Source organism: Scophthalmus maximus, chromosome 15 (assembly GCF_022379125.1).
Source record: "Scophthalmus maximus strain ysfricsl-2021 chromosome 15, ASM2237912v1, whole genome shotgun sequence".
Classification (NCBI taxonomy): Eukaryota; Metazoa; Chordata; class Actinopteri; order Pleuronectiformes; family Scophthalmidae; genus Scophthalmus; species Scophthalmus maximus.
The window spans coordinates 19284800-19305746 of NC_061529.1; the positions used below are offsets into that span (position 1 = coordinate 19284800).

Here is a 20947-nt window from a genome sequence, read left to right on the forward strand (position 1 = left end):
ATCGAGCAGCATTATCGACATTATAGACGCCCCGGCCTGAAGATAGGCTACACATCGATCCTCTGATTAATTACTATCTGCAGGAAGCAGCAGGATGAGGGAGAGAAAGAGAGAAGGAGCGAGGAAAAGTGGAAGAGGGAGGTGGGAATGATGGAAAATGGCGAAAGGAGAGAATGAATGAAATCAGAGGTCAGGCGAGGGATTGGCTAGAGAGAGGTGGGAGAGTACACCTTGTACTATCCATGAATATCAGCTAACGGCAACACAGTAATCTTCCGGGTGGAATATTATTTATTGATATCTAGGTAGGCACCCTTATCGTCACTGCAACCCCCCTATAACACACAGCCAAGGACAAAATGAAATTCACACATTACTGGGGTGGAAACAACTAGCAAAGGCGAGTAGAGGACACTGAAACACCCACCCTTCAATCCGCAATCAGATTATACTCAACACACTGCAAATGACGATGAAAATAATAAGAAAGTTAAAAAATATATATGTGTCGGGAAAAAAACATTTAGGACATTTAGTCAAGCCTCTGTGTACACGGCTAACTTCCCTGACACAAATGGAACAGGCTGAGCTGCAATTATTAATGAACTTTGGTTAGATCCTTTGGGCTACACACTCCTCATTGTCCCAAGAGACTGTGTGGTACCTTGTGTAACAAGTCAATAAGCTGTTACAATATAAAACATAAGAGCACCATGCAGGACAATGCTTCAGAGTGGCTGGTGCATTTGAATGGCAGATAAATAAGTAATATAAATAAATAATTAATAAAATGAATATTGTCTATTATTTTGGTCCTAATTTTGTCAGTCGAGCCTCTCAAAATCAGGTAACTACAAAACTAACTGTAACAAGAGAGAACTCCCTGGTTTGATCCGCTCCAGTGCCAAGTGCTAGTGAAGACGGCCAAACTACTTTTGAGGCAACCGCTCATAAGAGTTATGAGTAACTGGGAAGCGGCAATGAATGAGTATATTTCTCAAAACTCACTGTACACTGTGTAACAAGATTGGAGTAAAGACACATATTGTGTATACAGATCTGCTGTCAAGTTTTATCTAATTGACAGCAATTTAATTACTGTAGAATCTCTGCCGTCTATTAACGTGCACTTAAGTTCACTTCAAGTTTCTCTCGCACATTTGTGGTTTAAAAAAAAACTTACAATGGAAGTAAAAAAAAACATACCGAGAAGAAACTTTTCCAGTGTCAAAGAAACTTCAAATTTTAAAAAAAAAGTTGTGTTCTACCTTCCACCCACTCAATTCACCCAACAGGAACTTTAAAGCTGTGGGCGTCGCAAGAGAGAAAGAGTTGTGCTGCATGGCTAATGAGCTGATAATTGGCTATCGTGCTAAATATCAAGTGCACGAGACAGAAACAAAATTATTATTAAGCATGGGGAAGAGAAAGAAAAGGAAGTGCAAAGCACACAATATGTGAGTAGCTGCTAGTGTAGCTGTTTTTATCAAACAGTCCAGCAGAGGCAGGGATGTCTGTGGTCGGTAATAAGGTGACAGTGGATCCAGGCTCCATTTGACTGCCTCCACCTCACCACTAACACAACAACAAGCCAATTTGTGACTCTCTGGCTATTCTACGCCTGTCTGTGCATTTTGTGTGTGTGTGTGTGTTGCAGTGCAGTTTTTCAATCCCACTGACCTGAAAAGCTCTGTTAACGCTGGATCCACAGGCACTGGGAAAAAGAGAGAGAGAGAGAATGATTATGAAATGGGACAGACTTGAGCGTGCTAAATCCACGGGCTCTTTGTAAAACACATAAAAATTAACCTGACTATTATGTACGTAGGTTTACCATGAAATAAATGACCAGTGTAATACTTCAAACTCACTAAAATTGTTGCATTTGTGTGAAGAACTCAACCGTAAATCACATAATTCCCTTTTGAAAATATGTCCTCCGCATGATCATCATTCTAAAAGATCATAAATACGTCATGGAATATATATTTCTTTACAGCTTTTAGGAAACAGTTTATTCAGTGGGTGCATACAGGAGGGCTAATGCATACCGCTTTTATTCTGTTAAGTTATTGGCAATATGCGATTATTAAAGGTCAGTTGAAGATGCACCATTTTGATAATATGAATTTAAAATTAAATGTAAGGACATCATTAGTACATTGGTGGAGTATTAGTATTACTAGTATTAGTAGGGGCGGCTGTGGCTCAGGACGTAGAGCCGTTTGTCCACCAACCCGAAGGTTGGCGGTTTGATCCCACCTCTCGCCAGTACACATGCCGTTGTGTCCTTGGGCAAGACACTTAACCCTAACTTGCCTCTGACGGCTCTTCCGACAGTGCATGAATGAGTATGAATGTGACAGAAAAATGCGTGGTAAATAGCAGTGCTGTATGAATGTGTGTGAATAGGTGAATGTGACTTTCCTGTAAAGTGCTTTGAGTGGTCTATATGACTAGAAAAGTGCTATATAAATACAGTCCATTTAGTATTTGGAATTAAAAAAGGCAGTTATGAGGTTAACAATTAAACTAAATGTTTGTAAAAATCTGTTTGGATAATGAAAGAAAGATCTGTAGTTTTCACATTTCAAATCAATTATTATGTCACTTGAGTCTATTGTGTTTCACATTTCAGTGTTTTTTTATTCAGTGCTTTGTTTCTACAATATGTTCTTATGCTGTTTTGGCATTTTGGTGAATTTTTTCCGTTTTGAAGGACAAAGATTTATTTCATTCAAATATCAGTGGCCTGTTTATGTAACATGTTGATACAGTAAGTAGACACAGACACAATCAGTAAGATTAAGCCAAAATCTGACAAAGAGCACACACAGAAGGAAAACACAATAAAGATTTAATGTTTTGACTGCACAAATTATTAGGCCTCAAAACAAACAAAATCCAATACAAACTTTGGGCTGAGCCGAGTAACTGGTGATTGCTCATTTTTCTCAACATGGTAACTACCAAAAATTGCATTGTGTCTAAACGACAGAGAGCGAGCGAACAGAGACGCAGACACAGTTTTTGAAATCACTCCTCATGACCTATACTTGCGCTATATTGACTGTCAGCCATTCTATTTGACGGTTTGAATTATAAGCATGAAATGTATGCACCGCCTCGCGCACTCAACTCTTCACAAAGAAGTGCACAGCGTACACTTCCGAGCATCTCACGCTGAGGAAGAAGTGAATGAGTGAGAGATGGAGTGATTTAGGACACGGCCATAAAGACGATCTTAGAGCCGGTCCTCCAAACACAAATTTTGGCCGAGGGCCTTGTGGTCGTGGCCTTCACTGCATGACAGACGAGGTGCTTGATCCACATCATGTAGGAACAATGGTCACCACCTTTTTTTTTTCTTGTTTCGTCAAAGATGTTAAAAACTTTAGTTAGAGGTGATGAAATATGCATCAAGAGAAGTCCTCTGACGGGCACCTCTTTTTTGATTCTTTAAACCTGTGAGAGAGGACAGGGCCGCTGACTGAGAGTAACAGCACGTGAGCCTCTTCAAGGTTTGTTGGAGTTTTATGTGAAGAAGTTAGGTAGCTGTATTTACTGTAATATCCAAAGATTGTCACATGTTTTCCTTTAGGTAATTTTAAAAAGTAAAAAGAAGAGTGTCATAGATTTGTCAGTTACCTTTTCTTTTAAGAAAACGTTCCATGATCTGTTTTCATTTTGCACGATGTATGGTTCTGTTGGATTATACTTTATGTCACTGGGGTAGATATTTCATTTTGGACAAAGCTCTTAAAATGTGGGCTGTGATTACGTTTCTGGGAGAGAATGAGAGAGCAGTGAGAAAAGGCAACTCGAGTGTGACAGTCTGCGATTTGTGCAGTGGTGTGTACAGTATATGTAGACGCGTGTGTCTGTGCGTGTGTGTTTGCGTTGGGGGACTGAAGGTCACCCTGAATGGCATTGCCGCCTTTGTGTACGTGTGTGTATCCATGCAGATACCTTTAGAGCGTGTTCGATGGCGCTTATCGTCTGCATCCAGCTCCATCTGCAGAGAGGGCCACAAACAAGCTGTTGAACACAACAGGGAGCATCGCAAAAATGGTCTTTCATTTGGATACACATTCTTTCAACTTCAGAGTACCCTTTTTTTCCTCCTTGTCAAACACAAATTTCACACCTGATGTTTGCAACACTTAAACGTGACATGTGATGCAATCGACTGAGCGACTGACGGAATTTGTGTAAATGATTTAAAGGGCCCATATTATGCTCCAGGCACCTTTTCAGCCTACCTCCACGTATATTTGGTTATCTGTGGTGTCTGCCAGCCCACAGAGAATGAAAAGAAAACAATGAGTCGTTGATTCGTGGTTTGGGTTGATCGTGCAGACGGTCTGTAAACGAGTCGTTCACAGCCCGGGCGTCAGGTGACGTAAGTTGACTCCTGCTACTGGGGCGACCACGCCCCCAACCTGAGCAGCACCTCCCCCCTTGAAGTGCGGAAAAACAGATGGCGTCTACGCCATCATTTTCTCCCCGCAAGTGAACGACGACCGCGGGCATGGCCAAGCTAGACTCGTGGCCGGCCGGCGTAGCTAGACTCGTGGCCGGCCGGGGTAGCTCATGGCTTTAAGGAAATAAAATACAAGGGAAAATCATTGCAGAGAAAATGAGTACAATATTTACTGCCTTCATATTTTGAAATGATGCATCACATTTTTTTGCATGATTCTGACGTGCTACAGTTTCAGTATATCAGTCTCTCCATCCATCGTATCCATTTGTCGAACCATTCAGGCACCGTGTGTGTCTGTTTAGTGGTTTTAGAGATGCACTGAAGACGTGACAACATCCAACATCAACCATGTGATTTCCATTCATCCCCTGTCCTCCTCAGTATCCAAACCTTTTAAGCTCTTTAAATTTGCCAGGAAACGGTATCCCCACTTGCACGTCTCTGTCGTGTTTGTCGGACCTACATATCCCTCTAAAGGTAGGTTCATCCACTTACCAACACATCATACATTGTTGAGGAGCCTGAGCGCCCCAGGACAACACTGTTATTTCCAGATGTTCCTAAATATTTGTGCTCGCTGGGTTTCGTCTATATGACAGGGGCTGTGGCCCTGTTTAGATGTCTCTTTTTATTAAACATGATTTATTAACACTACACTTAGTGTACTGTAGAGCCCCTCAGCCATAATGGTGTGTTACTTTATGTATGCCCATAAATGTTTCAACGGGAGAAAAATAAAATCATGAAAGGCAAGGATACCTTGTAAATCTTATTAGTGTAGCAGGGAGGGAACGAGCTGGAGTATTTTGGGGCGGCTGAGGGTATTATGTGGTTGTGCGAAAGACACTGTGTGTGTGTGTGTATGTGTGTGTGTGTGTGTGTGTGTGTGTGTATAACTGTGGTTTCCAAGGCGATTGAATAGACAGAAAAGGGAGAAAAATTGATCACTCTACTTTTCTCCCTTTCCTCTTTCAGGTACTAATGCAGAGAGAACAGATAGACACAGAACTTGTGTGTCTGTGTGTGCGTGTGCATATGTGTGTTATTCTTCCATGTCTGAACAATAGGGCACAAACATAAAATATCAATTTATGTCATCTAATTTCCAATTCATCTTTATGTCTATGATTTGAGCTGTTTCTGTTTGTCTTTTTGTTTTTGTTTGTTTGTTTGTTTTTGTTGCTGTGTTGTCACCTCTCTGGGTGGAACTCAGATTCTTTTTTCAGGATTTCTTTTAAGTTTGAGTCTCTGTAGGTGGTGCTCTCTTCCTAGAATGTTTAGGCACACAGTCGAAGGCACTGTGACCGTTGGCTGTGGCCGCTTCTCTGAACAAATGGCTTTCTCTATTTCAATTGCAGCAACACCATTCACATCACAGTCAGTGTTTAGAAATGAAACTGCAAAAGCTTTCATGTGCAAGTCTTTCTGATGGGCATAAACATTTGTTCATTCATGTTGATCATTTTGTTGATAATGACATTAAAATATACATATGAGGAGATTTTCTAACAGCTGCTTGGTTTGAAAATACTGAAAAGTAAATTAATTAAATTTTGAAAACAGGAGCAAAAGACACCTCCTCCCAGAGCGATTTCTCTGTTAAACAGAAAATACACACGGTAAACTAAAATATGAGATTACACACACACTAACACACACACACACAGAGTGCCTATCTGAAGATGTCAGACTCGCTCTTAGGGCCGTGGTCTTAAGCGGGGCCTGCATCAGCGCCGAACACAGTGTCAACAACAAGCCAATCCAGCAGCGGAATAAAACAACAGCGGCAATAACTGCAGCAGCAGAGTTAGTCATGTCGACTCCGCTTCCTTCCCTCCAGGCGCCCCATGAGAGTTGAACCCAGGGAATCTTGCGCGCCTCTACAGCTCGCCATATGTTGGAGAGCCCTTCATATTCGGTCTGGCTTTCGCACCCGCTTGCTCTCTCTCTCAGCGCCCCATGGGAAAATGTCACGGCTGTAATGAAGGTTAGCCTGCTTATTGAGGATTAGAAGGAGGCCCACTCCTTCTCTGTCTGTATCTCAATTAGACCCTGGATCAATGGCATTATGGGACCAGATGAATGACCACAGACCCACGTTCATCCCGGCTCCAAAAGTTGAGGTCGGCTAATAAACATTTATAATGTTTATTAGCCCGTTAAAACTGTTACTGTGTTTAGCGTTGTTTCCACTTTAACAATAACATTACATAACAGAAGGTTTTAGCACAATCAATTACTTAAATTAAAACAAAATTTGCAATAATAAGAGCAATGAGAATTCTGGGACACCAATAAGCTAACAGTAATGTAATGACATGACTTATATACAATTTGCAACGATCTTTCCAAAGGGGTTAGTCAATATTTCATTGAATTTTTTGGAAGATTTAATGTTAAATATTCAAACAACGTGGAGGTACTTAACTTTTGTTGGTGTGATTCACCATTGTATTTCACACATGACCTCCACTGGGGTTCAGTTAGTTTATTCAAATACCAAGATCAAACCGGCAGGTAATTTGGTTAAAAAATTTTTTTTAGCTTTGTAGCATATTCCCATTTGATATTTTCTGCCTCTAAATGTACATGACAGAAGTTCACTCTATATTTTGCAATTTGCATTCATGATTTTTAATCCACGTGGCATATTATTCAGTATATGTTGTAAAAGGATTTTATTCACTCTCAGCATACACAAGGCAGACTGCATCCCATTTCAAACTGTAAGTCTGTAAACACAAGTGTGCAAATCAGCATAAAGCTAAATTCACATAGACGACTGGCCCCCTTTGAAAATATGTGAATGTTGTGAATTGAATGTGAAGGGCTGCTCAACTTTTCATTCATCTCACATATGCGAGGTAAAAAAAAAAGCCTTGTTTGTGTTTGTATTGGTTGTACAGTCATAGGTACAAGAACCACATCTAAATAGCCTGTTGTTGTTATTAGTGTGTCTTCATCATTAGAGAAGACACGAGACAATGTGAAAAGGTTTCTTGCTCTTTGATAGAGAAGAATCGGGATATTACTGAATGAAGCATGATAAAAATGCAGCGATTATTGTAATATGCACGGAGACATAAAACAAGCATTGTGTGTGTGTGCATGGGTGTGCATGGGTGTATGTGTGTGTGTGTTTGTGTGTTTGTGTGTGTGTGCATGGGTGTGCATGGGTGTATGTGTGTGTGTGTGTGTGTGTGTGTGTGTGTGCGTGTGCTCCTATCATTTTGGTGGTGGTGAAGGCGGGAGGTGGGGGGGGTCTTAGACATCTGTCACAACAATTCACGTCGTATCAGTTTCCCTTTGTTTTCACCTTGAAGTTTCGGGAGAATGCGTCTCAGGCATATGGCGCCCAACCCTGCCCACACACACAAGCACACGCACACGCACACGCACACATACTGGTATTCGCTACAGGGTAGCAATTGGGAGCCAACAAAACTCTGCTTGCATTATCATATTTAACTGCAAATATGTATATACGCCGTGCATCAAAGTGATAGTAAACATGTGTGCCAAACTGGAGCTAAGTGCATCTGAATTAGTGTGAAGGGCTGTAGAGATAGGATCTGAGTGGGTGCTGAGCGAGAGAGAGAGAGGGACAGTCAGAGTGAGACAGAGAGCGAGGGTGATGGAGATGGAAAGAGAGGCTGAAATCTGGCGAGTGATTCCTAACTAGTATGGTAAATGGCTTTGGTGGGTGACGGCAGCTGCGCAGGGTTCTAAAATGGTTAGAGTGAGAAAAGTTGTGGTCTGACTACAATAGAGCAATTCCTCAGCTGGCCCTGCGATGACCGCCGTGTGCTGTTACAGTCCAGGGTTTAAACTGAGGTGTATTTATAAGGTTGTGGATCTTGAGTTTTGCTACTTTTTCCCTCTCAAATGTTAATTCTATTCAGCTTTATTGCCTTGTAACTTTTGCAACCTGCATTCATTACACAGGGAGTATGATACATTTAATTGCTGTTCGAGGTCAGTGCAGTCAGGAGTCTTTAAAAACTGGTTTGTACTGGTTTTCTTGATCAAACATGGTTTTTGAGAAATGAAAGTGTCAATAAAAAATTCTAATTATGTTTAAAGCATTAAAAAATATAATCAAACATTCAGGCCGCTGCAACTTTTCATCTGTGCGCCTCAAATAGTAATTAATAACATAACCTTCCCTTTTTAAGATTGTTACGAATATTATTGACAATTTCCTCCTTAACCCCTCGTTGACTGCTCTACACTGTATATGTATATCCACTGACTGAAACTGTGGCACCGTTTTAGTTTTCTTATTTTAAATGAATTTCATTTTGTTGTAATTGCAGTGTAAAGTGTGGTTTTGATACTGATTCTGTCACATCTTGCTCTCTATCTGTTCAGAGATGAATAAAACATGAATATGGTGCTAATGGAGAAAAGATTGTACAAAACAACACTTTTGAACTGGGTCAGTTGTGACAACAGGATGTAACACACTCTACCTGAAGTTGTTTGCGGTTGACACTGACTCTTTGGTCCAGACCTCTGCTTCCACTGTGCCTGAATGATGCTCAGCCGGACAGAAACAGCTCACCGTGTCTCCTCCAAAGTCATTTTCTGCATAAAAGGAATAAGAAGACGGAGAACACGTCATTAAAAATCATTTCCAGAACAATCGAAATCATGCGCAGCCATGACAGGATTTAAAATTTCCTCTTCTCCTTTGACTCCAGGCTCATGAATAGTCATATGGCATCATCTATGCGGCACGCGCCAAAGCCGACGTCGATTTCCGCCATAACGACGGACGGTTGCCGCGTGCGATAGGGTTGGCAACATGGGGTAATTAGCTAGATCTATCATCTTCTGCAGGAAGTAGGGACAAATATAGCTAATGATCCGTGCCTGCCTTCATGATTTCCCTCCTCAGCTCTCCATCCTTCGCTGAGTTAGAGGAAGTGAGGAGAGGGTAGGGAGAGTGGAGCGAGTGAGTAACGGGGGTCGATTTCCCACCTTGTCAAAAAAAAAGGTGAAATAACCATACGCAGAAAGAGATGAAGACAGATGGAAAAATGGAGTTTGAACGCTCAAACACTGTGTGTGTGTACTCTGCCTGTCTTTTTTTCTTTCCATCCGGTGCTGCTAATTGAGCGAATGTATGGGAGAAAACAGATGAGGTGCCGATAGTGTATAGGGATCATCACAAAGAATGAAGGCCCCCATAGGGAGCATACCAGATGGCCCATAACGCGCACACGCACGCGCACACACACACACACACACACACACACACACACACACACACACACACAGACACACACACACACACACACACACACACACACACACACACACACACACACACACACAAGCACACACACACAGACACACCGCAGTCATTCCCAACCTGTCTCAAAGCATCTCAAATAAAAACAATAGCTGGTCCCTCATGACAAACACAACCACAGGCGTACAGTGAATGTTCGGGGTGCCTGTTCTGTGTTATGTAAAAGGAACGGCGGTTCTTTTGAACATAAGCGGACTTTACTTTGAACCAGCAGGGGCTCTCTTTCTATCATTCATCACACAGACACACACACATACACACACACACACAAACACACACACACACACACACACACACACACACACACACACACACACACAAACAAACACACACACAAACACACACAAACACACACACACACACACACACACACACACACACACACACACACACACACACACACACACACCTCTGCTCTCTACTTTTTTTGTCCACTTCCTTTGTAGTGGTAATAATAAGCGGAAACAGCGCAAATGGAGAGTGCAAACAACTTTAAAAAGGGCTATTAATGTGAAACCCTGATGTGAAACAATGGGCCACTCAAACTGTATTTTCATTGTGCTGCTACCGTCTTTCGTGCTCTTTTGAAATCGTCATCATATGTTGGCTTGTATCTGATTTAAGTCACTGGTGCTCCCCGAAAGCATTTTCATTCATTTACTGGGATTACCATCTCACGGATGTACACCTCCGCCAGCCTGTAAAGTTGTGGTTTGTATCCATGTCTGTCCACACTCATATAGTTTTTGTGGTGAAGACTTTGAAAAAATTAAAGGCATTTTGTGTATTTCTTTTTGATGAAAGGGACGTTGTCATGACATTGGGGGACAAATTCCTTTTGGGCAAAAAATGTCTTCACGTCATAATTTTATCCCATTATAATGGTGTGAAATTGTGTCATAAGTTCATCCTTCAGTCCAAGTGGATGTTTGTGTAAAATGTGAAGAGGTTCCCACAAGGGGTTTGATATCATTCAAGAAAATAGGGCAAATGGGAGGAATGGGTGGATTTTTTATGTAATTCATTAAAATCCAAAATCCAGAGTAGATTTTGTGAATTTCTGGTAAATTTGTGGTATAATTCCACCTGCTTCTACCTCATAAAAAACAAGCAACAAACACACGCACACACACACACACACATGCTAAACCATGGCCCCTCGGTCATTCTAATCAGAGTGTAAGTGATGGGTCTGTCCTCTGATGAAGGTCTTCATGTGGAGGCTGATGACAAATCACAGCTCTCTGACTCTTCATCAGGACACAGCCCACATTCCCGTGGTGTGTGTGTGTGAGTGTGTGTGTGTGTGAGTGAGTGAGTGAGTGTGAAAGAGAGATGGAGAGAGAGAGAGAGAACAGGGGATGATGAGAAAATGGCAAGAGTCTGACTGGATAACATGAAGGAAAAGAATACAGCAAAACAATAAAACACGTGTGTATACCTTGTGTGTGTGTGTGTGTGTGTGTGTGTGTTTGTGTGTGTTTGTGTGCGTGCGTGCGTGTGTGTGTGTGGTGTTCTAGTCATAGAGTTGCAGTGCTAGTCTGTTTCAGCACCAAGGACAGTGACAGACAAAGCGAACACACTCGGACCCAGAATTCTACGTGTGTGTGTGTGTGTGAGAGTGTGTGTGTGTGTTGGTGTGTGTGTGTGTGTACGTGTGTGACATCTCCTCACGGTCTATTCCTTGGAGAAAAATAGGGGATCATGCCTGTTCTTTACTGGGCTCCTGTATCTAGCAAAACCAGGGTGCATACCGTAAATAGCATGGAAAGATATCTACAAGTTCTCTCTCTCTCTCTCTCTCTCTCTCACACACACACACACACACACACACACACACAATTGAGAACCCCTATTGTATGGTATACTGTTCACACTGTTAATAACTGGCATTTTAGAAATACACACAATTGAGAACCCTATTGTATGGTATACTGTATACACTGCAAATAATAGGCATTTTAGAAATACACACACACATGCACCAAAGAAATCATACCCATCATATATTGCAACACACAGACACACGGCACATGAGGACAAGGGGGCACACAAATATGCACATGTAACAAGAGAGACACATGCTTTATTCATGTGATGTGCATGCACCCGGCGCACACACACACACACACATACACACACACACACACACACACACACACACACACACACACACACACACACACACACACACACACACACACAGCAATCTTCTTCTTCCAGGCTCTGAGAGTGACTGGGGCTGCCTGACCTACATTCTAACAAATATGTATACAGGGAGAGAGGAGATGAAATCTCTATCTTTCTCTCTCTCTCTCTTTTGGTCTTTTGTTCTTTTCTGTGCCTGTGCATTGCATCTTGGACATGGACACACACACACACACACACACAAGGTGAAGAAGCAGCTATGGTTTCTTGGCCTGAATGTCTTCATGCTGCAGATGAAACAGGCATTGTCAGTACAGCTGCAGTACATGTGTTAGTGATGGATTTTGCTGGTGAGAGTGGAATCGCTGTATATTCTATCTACAGCATACTACCCTCAAACTACCCTTTTTTCTCCCATGTACAATACATAAATAGAATATTAAAAGCACTGCAAGTCAAGCTTGCGTCCGAAAACCACGTTCTGAGAGAAACGAATGGTGGAGTGGGAAAGGAGAGGGACGGTGTGTGAGGAGAGAAGAAGACAACATGATGACTGAAACTGCCGATGGTCCGTTTGTTAGCAGGTCTGATTGGCTCGAGAGCAGGAGGTGGGATTTGTCTGAAAATGAAGCCAGCAGGCACATTCATCGAGTTCTCCTCAAGGTGTCAATACCTCCACCGGAACACCTGCGCACTCTTCCTTTTTAACTTAAAGAGACAACTCCTAATACAGTGGGAGTTTTCTTTATTTGTCATGATCCAAACCTAAAAAAAAATGTAAAGGTCAATTTAGGTTTACAGTTCACAAGGGGAGTCATCCCCATTCCCAGACCGCACAGAGGTTAGTGATTCAAGAAGTTTTCAGTAAAAAAAAGACCAGATTCACAATATCCTTAAACCAAACCACTAAACCTGACTTTGTTTCATTGAGGCATTTTTGTTACTGCTTTTTTCAGAGCTCCAGAGGTGACTAGTAACATTACATTTTCTCTGTTACGTGCACTGAAGTTAGCCTGGGACCAGGGCGAGTTTTGGGAGGTCATTTAAATTTGCTTTCACCCCTCCATTGGGAAGTGATTTCCCCGGCAGAAAACTTGCTGGTCCAATCACAACTGATTATCTGATAATGGGCGGGGTTTATACCACGATGTAGACAGAAGCGACATTTGTAAACAACCAAGGCTTCCCCTGATGAACAAGCATTTGACAAGAAGTACCTTATATCTCTTATAAATTTCTCCCACAATAATGGCAACACTCGTTCACAGACATTGTGGAATCAACATCGCATGCATCTTGTCTCTGCTCTATTCTGTTGACATTTTCGTGTCACACAACAGATGTCACATGATTTTTCTGCGTCCGTTGGTTACGCCTCTTGGAACCAAGAGTTCCAGGCTACACTCAAGAATATTTTTTGTTTAATTGCTTAGTAGAGTAGTTTAAAAAATGGTAAATGGACTGTTTTAATATTTAAAAATTACTCAAAGCGCTTTACAGGAAAGTCACATTCACCCATTGCTGCTATTTACCGTGCATTTTTGTCAAACATGGTTTGTCAGAAGAGCCGCCAAGGACACAACGGCATGTGGACTGGCAGAAGCTGGGATCAAACCACCAACCTTCGAGTCGGGGGACGAACGACTCTACGTCCTGACCCACAGCCGACCAATAATTGTGAATTCAATAAAGGCTCTTAAAAAATGATGTTTCAAAAATATTAAGTTAAAATTAATGAAAAGAAGAATGATGAAAACTAGTTATAATAATTAATTAAATGATTTTACAGTTAACTGATGATTTATAATTGAATTGCACATATTAAGCTGATTATTAATTTCATTATACCTTTGTTTAATACTGAATACTTCCATAGTTATTCGGTCATTCCACAAGTAAATAGTATCAGCGTATGAAATAATTAGGTTAAGTGAGCACATACATGTCTTTGTCGGCTACATATTTTGGACATATCAATTTTTTTTTTACAAAATACAAAATAAACACACACTAATTAAAGGAATAAAAGACTGTCCTGAAAATGTACTGGGTTTGCAACTTTTAATTGTGTCACACTGTCTACTGTCCTCCATCCTTCCCTCTATTTTCTACACCTGCTATGTGTGGGCTGCGGGGCTGAGGCCAGCTCACAAAAGATACATAGACTGACAAGCAGTGGTAACCACAACGCAATCTGCGCTAAATCAACACATACCATATATTGACTGTTGGCTCATCTGTCGCTGCAAATAGCTAAAACGAGTGAATCTGTCTGTTTGGGCTGAATCACTCCCAGAAAATATCCTTTTGGATACAGCGGCGACGTCTGAGACACTGGAGGTTCAGGGGTGAAAAAGACTGTCAGGTAGTGAAGTGGCCTGGCTCTTTAGGACTGTCCTGCTCCTACCAAAGAGGAAGAGTGAGCTGACCCAATTTTATCTTCAAGGACGTGAGAGATGGAACTGACCGTGTGCATGACCTGCTGTGCCGCACTGTGCTCACAAACACACACACATTCCATACAAGCAGTCAGGATAAGCCTACCCGAGATAGAAAGGGAACAAAAAAAAAATAATAATAATAATATATATATATATATATATATATATTCTTCTTTCTCGAGGGAGATGCCCCGTCCTCTGCAAGGGCAGAGTGTGGGGGAAATAACATCGAGCGAACTGCTGCCGCAATTACACACAGTGGGGTAATCACCAGCATGATGCACTATGGGTTGGCTGCCTGGGAAAGAGAGTGAAATACTCAGGTGAGAAGAGAAGCCAGACAACGATCAGCCCAGCAGGAAGTGGAAGAGAGAGTGAGACAGGGGGAGAGAGAGACATAAGAGCAGAGGGCCATTCCTTTAATTTCCATGGGAGTGCCAGGGCCTTAATTACTTGATGAGTCTCCTTCCCTCTCCTTCTCTCTCTGCTCTGTGGCTGCAAAAAGGTGTGTGTGCGTGTGTGTGTGTGTGTGAGAGCATGTTTATGTGGCCCATTATCACACTGGGAAGACTCAAATCACCCCTCAGCGCAGATAGAGAAGGAAGAGAACAAAATTTCAGTGAGGGGTTGCATGCGCGTGTGTGTGGTCGAGAGACAGAGAGAGAGAGAGAGGTGATTTACGCCTTTTGAAGTGTTAACATCATCTCTCATCCCGAGCAGCTAGAGAACAGCAAGGTCGAGGAGTGAGACAGCAAAGACTTGAAATAGCCACAGGAGAACAGAGTGCAGCTGTACGGCATCTCTGCCTATAGAGGACTAGACTGTTCATGCTCACGGTTGTACATGACGCCATTAGGGATTGTCCAAGCTTCTCACTGCACTGATGAGAGTGGAAACCTGCAGTATGTCCAGGCCAGGTGGACATTTCCCAATTCACAAGAACAAAAAACATGCAAGTGGAAAGCTACTCTTTTTCATCCACCACCCACTTTCTCAGTGGCGAGCTGTAGCTTTAGCTGTAGGTAATGCACATGTACTTTGGGATGGAACTTCTTACATTTGGATCTAAAGCCAAATAGTATTAAGACATAAGAGTTTGGAGTCGATTCTGATGTGATAAGCATACAGCTCATAAAGACTTACATTTGAAGAAAAAAGACCTTGGCAGATCATTTTATTAAGAAAAATATTTTAGTAAGGATCAAATCTGCTTGGCAATCAAACTTGCTGGTTATAAAGGTGTTGGTCCTCTTTGATGGACAAACTATTGAATGGCGTCTTTGGGATTTCTGCACTCTGTTCATGGGCGCCAGTTCAGATCAGATCAAATGCTATTAAACCCTAAACCCACTTGCAGCTTCAAAATAATTAGAGTTTGTAGTAATCCCATGCGTTCATTGTGAGGCAAATCTTATTTTCAAAATTGTGTTGTACTCAACTTTATTTAATTGAACAGTCTCCGAGTGAAATTTGTACTTGTGCATCCTGTTTGTTTAATGTTTAACAAAAAATACATTTATTTTGTCTAATTTATTTGTGCTTGCGGGCACAAGTGTCCCTAAAGCAATGCAAGCCCTGATATCCAATACTTGGCCATAAATACCAAATAATAACAACATTCCTCAGTCTTCACTCATTTCACCAGTGGCTCAGACATTTTTGACACAAGCAGATCAGAATTTTTTGCTTGCAAATGTTATTAGATCCTGTGCTTCGGTCAGTGAACTGACGCCCCGGCATGTGGCCGTCTGTCAGTGGGTGCTTCTTTACAGAGAAGGCACATACAGTCTTTGAATGGAAGCTGCAGTTTGCTGTGTCTATGCAGTAGTAAAGGGAGTGAAGAGGGTTAAATGTCTTTCATCACATCAGATGGGAGTTTAACCCTCAGTATGCTGCGATGCCCCGGCTTCTCCTGTGATAACATTTTCCAACATTTAGTCCTCATGGCGTCGTCCTTCCTGTTATTCATATCTGATCTCCCATAAGAATTATGCAAAGGATGTCCCCCGTGTGTGTGTGTTTGTGTGTGTGAACATATACAGGGTGCACACCTGCATTAACCATGACTGATCTATAGCTGAATGGAGGTTTGTGTGCGTTTGCACAGGTCTGTACAGTGAACAAACACATGTACTCATTTGTGTACGTGTTTGTGTGTGTGTGTGTGTGTGTGTGTGTGTGTGTGTGTGTGTGTGTGTGTGTGTGTGTGTTTGTGTGTGCGCGCGTGCGTGCGTGCATGCTTGTGTGCATGCATGTGTGTGATTGCACCTAGGTCTCAATGTACTGATGAGCTCTATTGTTCTCTTGTCTTTTTTCTCCACTAATTCTCTCCTCACAAACCCCCTTCTCTGTCTTCTTTCTCATTCTCTCCGTTTCTCTCTCTCTCATCCGCCCTCCAACGCCCACCCCCTGCTTGGATGCTCATGTCTATACCCAGAATACCAACGATGCAGTCTGCAGATAGATAGACACACACACACTCACACACAGGTACCTCCGGCTTGGCATGCTATATCTGTCAGCATAGGCACAGAAGCAAGGAGGCAAACACACAAAGACACACACAGACACACACACACAGACAGACACACACACACACACACACACACACACACACACACACACACACACATACACACACACAGACACACACAGACACACACACACACACACACACACACACACACACACACACACACAGCATTGAAGACATTCACACACACACTCAGGCAAGCTAATGGGCACACACACTGAATCACTGCAGGGGAGCGAGCCAGAGAGAGAGAATATCCCACCACTGTAAACACATGCTGTCTCTCTCCCTTTCTCTCTTTCTGTCACACACAAAGTCCTTCAGGCAAGATGAACACAGTGAACATCCCCTCAATTCCTTATATCTGAAACACACACACACGCACGCACACACACACACACACACACACACACACACACACACACACACACACACACACACACACCTAGGCTTCCCACCCCTGTTTCTCACACAAACACATTCGTCACTGACAGGGCTCTACACAGTCACTGGGTATCCTGTGGCACCAAAAATAGCAGCCCTAATAGAATGGAATTGAAAATGTCCCCTCACTTTTCTCAAATAGGACCCAATATCTCCAGTGTGGGAGTCCAAGGCACTGGACAACACGAGACAGTTTGTTTGGATTTGAATGAATTACACAGTAATTCAAAATAGCCTCTCGAAAAACACAGTGCATTCTCAGTGGTGCACCCACCCACGCGCGCACACATACACACACACTGGCAGACTATGCACTCTCGCTAGCTAAAAGTTCAAGCTGGCAAATCAGAAGCCACTGCACAAATTATAACAAAAACAACACATTCACTTTCCCAAACCTGGTCACATATCGAAGACTTTTATAATGTTGCACTTGGTCATTCACATTTAAATTGCAACAAACACAAAAAACAACGAAGACCCTTTCACACCGGACCAACAAATACCCACAAACATCTGGCTTTTGTCCTCAGCGGGAGAGGGTGCAGACAGCATTCATTCCCCAGGTCAAATAACTATGCAGGTTTTACCGGTATTTGTCTGCTTCCGCTCCCCTATCAACCACAGCTGTCATGGAGGAAACAAAGGCTTGTCACCTCAGTCTTTTCCATTCCAGCAACAAATTACATCCGTCTTCATTCAAGACCGCACTCGACCATCGTTCAGCGGAAGTTTGATATAAAACAGTAACTACTGTTATGTCACTGCAGGTTTACCTGCATCTAAAAAATGCGAACGTATGCGCAAATTTTGGTCTAAAAAGCGTGAAGTGGGTGTGAATGTTGGAACGTTGCAAAATGCAGGTCAGAGGGAGTATACATCCCATCCAAGGCTTGGTTTACGAAGCTGTCATTCAGATGTGAAACTAATATGTATATGCACATGCAAACATAATTGCCTCTGAAGCCATAGTGTCATTAGTGAATCATAAATTTTATTTTGTTTAGAAAAAAAACAAAACCCTAAAACAATGAGCCTTTGCTATGGTCTAATTTGCACACTACATTTGCTGTATGACGTTCCTTCCTTATTCCAAATGTATCCTGATATATACTCCAAATTTGATACTTTTTGTTAATACTTTGCTTTAAGAAATATAGAAATGCTTTTCTGCAAAACCAATAAAAAACTCCAAAAGACTTGAAAGAAGTTGAAAATATTGGAAAAAATACAAAGCGATCAAAATATAATATCAAACAGTAATGGCTTACCACAACCTTGAATCTTGTTGGGTCATTTTTAACAATCACATCTTTAAAATGTCAAAGAATATACAATCTGATATGTTTTCTGAACAAACTGACCAACAATAATGCGCAAAGAAAATTGTATCAACAATCAGCTCACTGTCTCAAACTGAAGTCAATGGAGAGTGGGGGAACATCATCCAGAAAAGCAGCATTTACTGTGGTCCGACTTTACAGCTCACACCCTTGTTTTGTGGATATGTTTTGTGGAAGTGGATATGGGTTATGACTCATATACGCAGTGTCACAGAGGAACATATCTAAACGTGTACCAAAAGAAACAGGTGCTTTGTGTTGGACAAGTAAATGAATTTGATGCAGAGATCTTGACAGAAAGCTAGTGACAGCGAGTCACAAGCTCGTTTTTGATAAATGGCACTTGGCATGCCAGGCACACATGCCCTGACTGAAAAACAAGCGGAAAAAACAATCATCCGCAAACAAGAGATGTGTGTGTGTGTGTGTGTGTGTGTGTGTGTGTGTGCGTGTATATATATATATATATAAACGTACATGCAGACATACACCGTATGAATGGCTGTATGTATGTGGATGTTTGCTAGTGCCTGTATTGTCTGTTTGTTTGTGTTCGGGCTCTTCCACTGCATCCCCCCCATTTTTCTCTCAACACCTGTTATGAAATATGTATATGTGCATTTCTGGATTTTTGTCAGAAAACTTGTGATGTTGATATCACACTCCGTACCGCAGTGACATCAAGGCGATGGCTTGAGAAAGGGTGAAATGTTTTTATGCAAATGACTGTGAAAATGAGGAGATGTCTGAAGAGAACTGAAACAAGGAAATTGCTTGTGTGGCTGTGCAGGTATGTCTTGGATGTGTGACGTTCTGAACATTACGGCATGTGCCTGTTTGTTTGGGCTGTCTGCAATTGCATGTTTAGGGGGGGGGGGGGGGGGGGGGGGGGGGGGGGGGGGGGGGGCATGTGTGAGTGGGCTCAGGTGGATTGTGAACTCGGCAGATGGACATTTGGAGCAGCTTTGCACCCTGCAGCAAAACACAGCGCACGCACGCAGCACACACACATACGGCTGTAACATTAACTTTGGGTAATTTCAGCCAAGAGAAAGCCATGAAAAAACATCCTCAGCATATCAAATCACATATCCACACACTGATTCAGTATTTCAACTGAGGTAAGTCAAAAGGCCATAATATTCTAACATTTCGTCTGTGTCCTGAAAATACCTCCAGGCCTTTTTCTTTTCTTTTTTCGCAAAGCCAGAGCCTTTTCCTTCAGCATTCAAGCATTTTCAACATCTAGCAATGCATTTCATCCTGGCTGGTCCTGAAATCCGATCAGGGAATATTATTGGACATGTACCAGTAACCGTGATGCTTAATTCTGCTTTGAAAAACAAACGAAACCCTTTTCCACATTGTTATTTTTGTTTAGTTTTCACTCTCTCTGCACTACATTATGATTCCAGATATAGCAAGGTTTGCTCCATCTGGCTCGGACTGCTTCGTTTTATTGGTTAGGTACTGCTTGTTTAAAATGTTGGCAATCTGTGTTTAATGTAGAGCACAATAAAAGTGAATATGATATAAGACTATAAAGAAGGCACGTTAGCCCTGGCTGATTTTAGATGTTGAATTGACAGAGATGGAAGGACACTTGCGATTACCAGTAAATAAGTACTGAGTGACCAATGTAAGATTTGGCTGTTGGGGGCATGTGTCTTTCTAAAAGCCTGGGGAACATGTAAAGCCTCATGTGATAGCAAGTCCTGTCACAATGTCCTTCAAGTGTGTTTCTCGAGGAGAGGAGAGGAGAGGAGAGGAGGAGAGAAAGGAAGATGAGAAGGAGAGGACTTTCTTGTATATCTCCACCTAATTCAGAGCTAGATGCTTTCATTCCCCTCTGACTATTACCCATTTCCCTTCCTCCACCTCTCTGTGCCACTGTTTACTACAAATATCTCCCTTCATCGGCTTGTCTTCCTGTCCCAGCTGGGGGATGGAGGGATGAAGGGATGGGTGGACGGCTGGGGGAATGTAGACGCAGGCTGTGTGGAGCAGCTCTCTCCCCAAGGAGCCTCTTCTGCCAGCCCAGTGCCACAGATCAACAGTCAGCCAGCCAGCCGTGCTCTGACTTCATCCCCCCCTCCATCTCTCTCTTTCTCTCTCCATCGCTTTCTTTCCACTCCTCTATTTCTGTCTCCCTCCATCTCTCCCTCCCTCTCTGCCAGAGGCACTTGCTGTCCCCATGTCTCCTTCCTACGCCAACTGCCTGTCCTGATACCAACA

At 42.3% G+C, this 20947-nt stretch overlaps 1 protein-coding gene across 5 annotated transcripts in view; it reads right to left on the reverse strand.

The window, feature by feature from the left end:
- myt1lb (myelin transcription factor 1-like, b) overlaps positions 1–20947 on the reverse strand; it is a 93103-nt gene that overhangs the window by 55724 nt on the left and 16432 nt on the right. For all 5 annotated transcript variants that reach the window (XM_047327289.1, XM_047327290.1, XM_035611195.2 and 2 more), the window contains exons 2-4: positions 8959–9073; positions 3970–4015; positions 1681–1714 (exon numbers count right to left, since the gene is read on the reverse strand). In XM_047327289.1, the coding sequence (XP_047183245.1) occupies positions 1681–1714; positions 3970–4015 (80 nt within the window). In that variant the 5' untranslated portion in view covers positions 8959–9073. The remainder of the gene's footprint in view (positions 1–1680; positions 1715–3969; positions 4016–8958; positions 9074–20947) is intronic.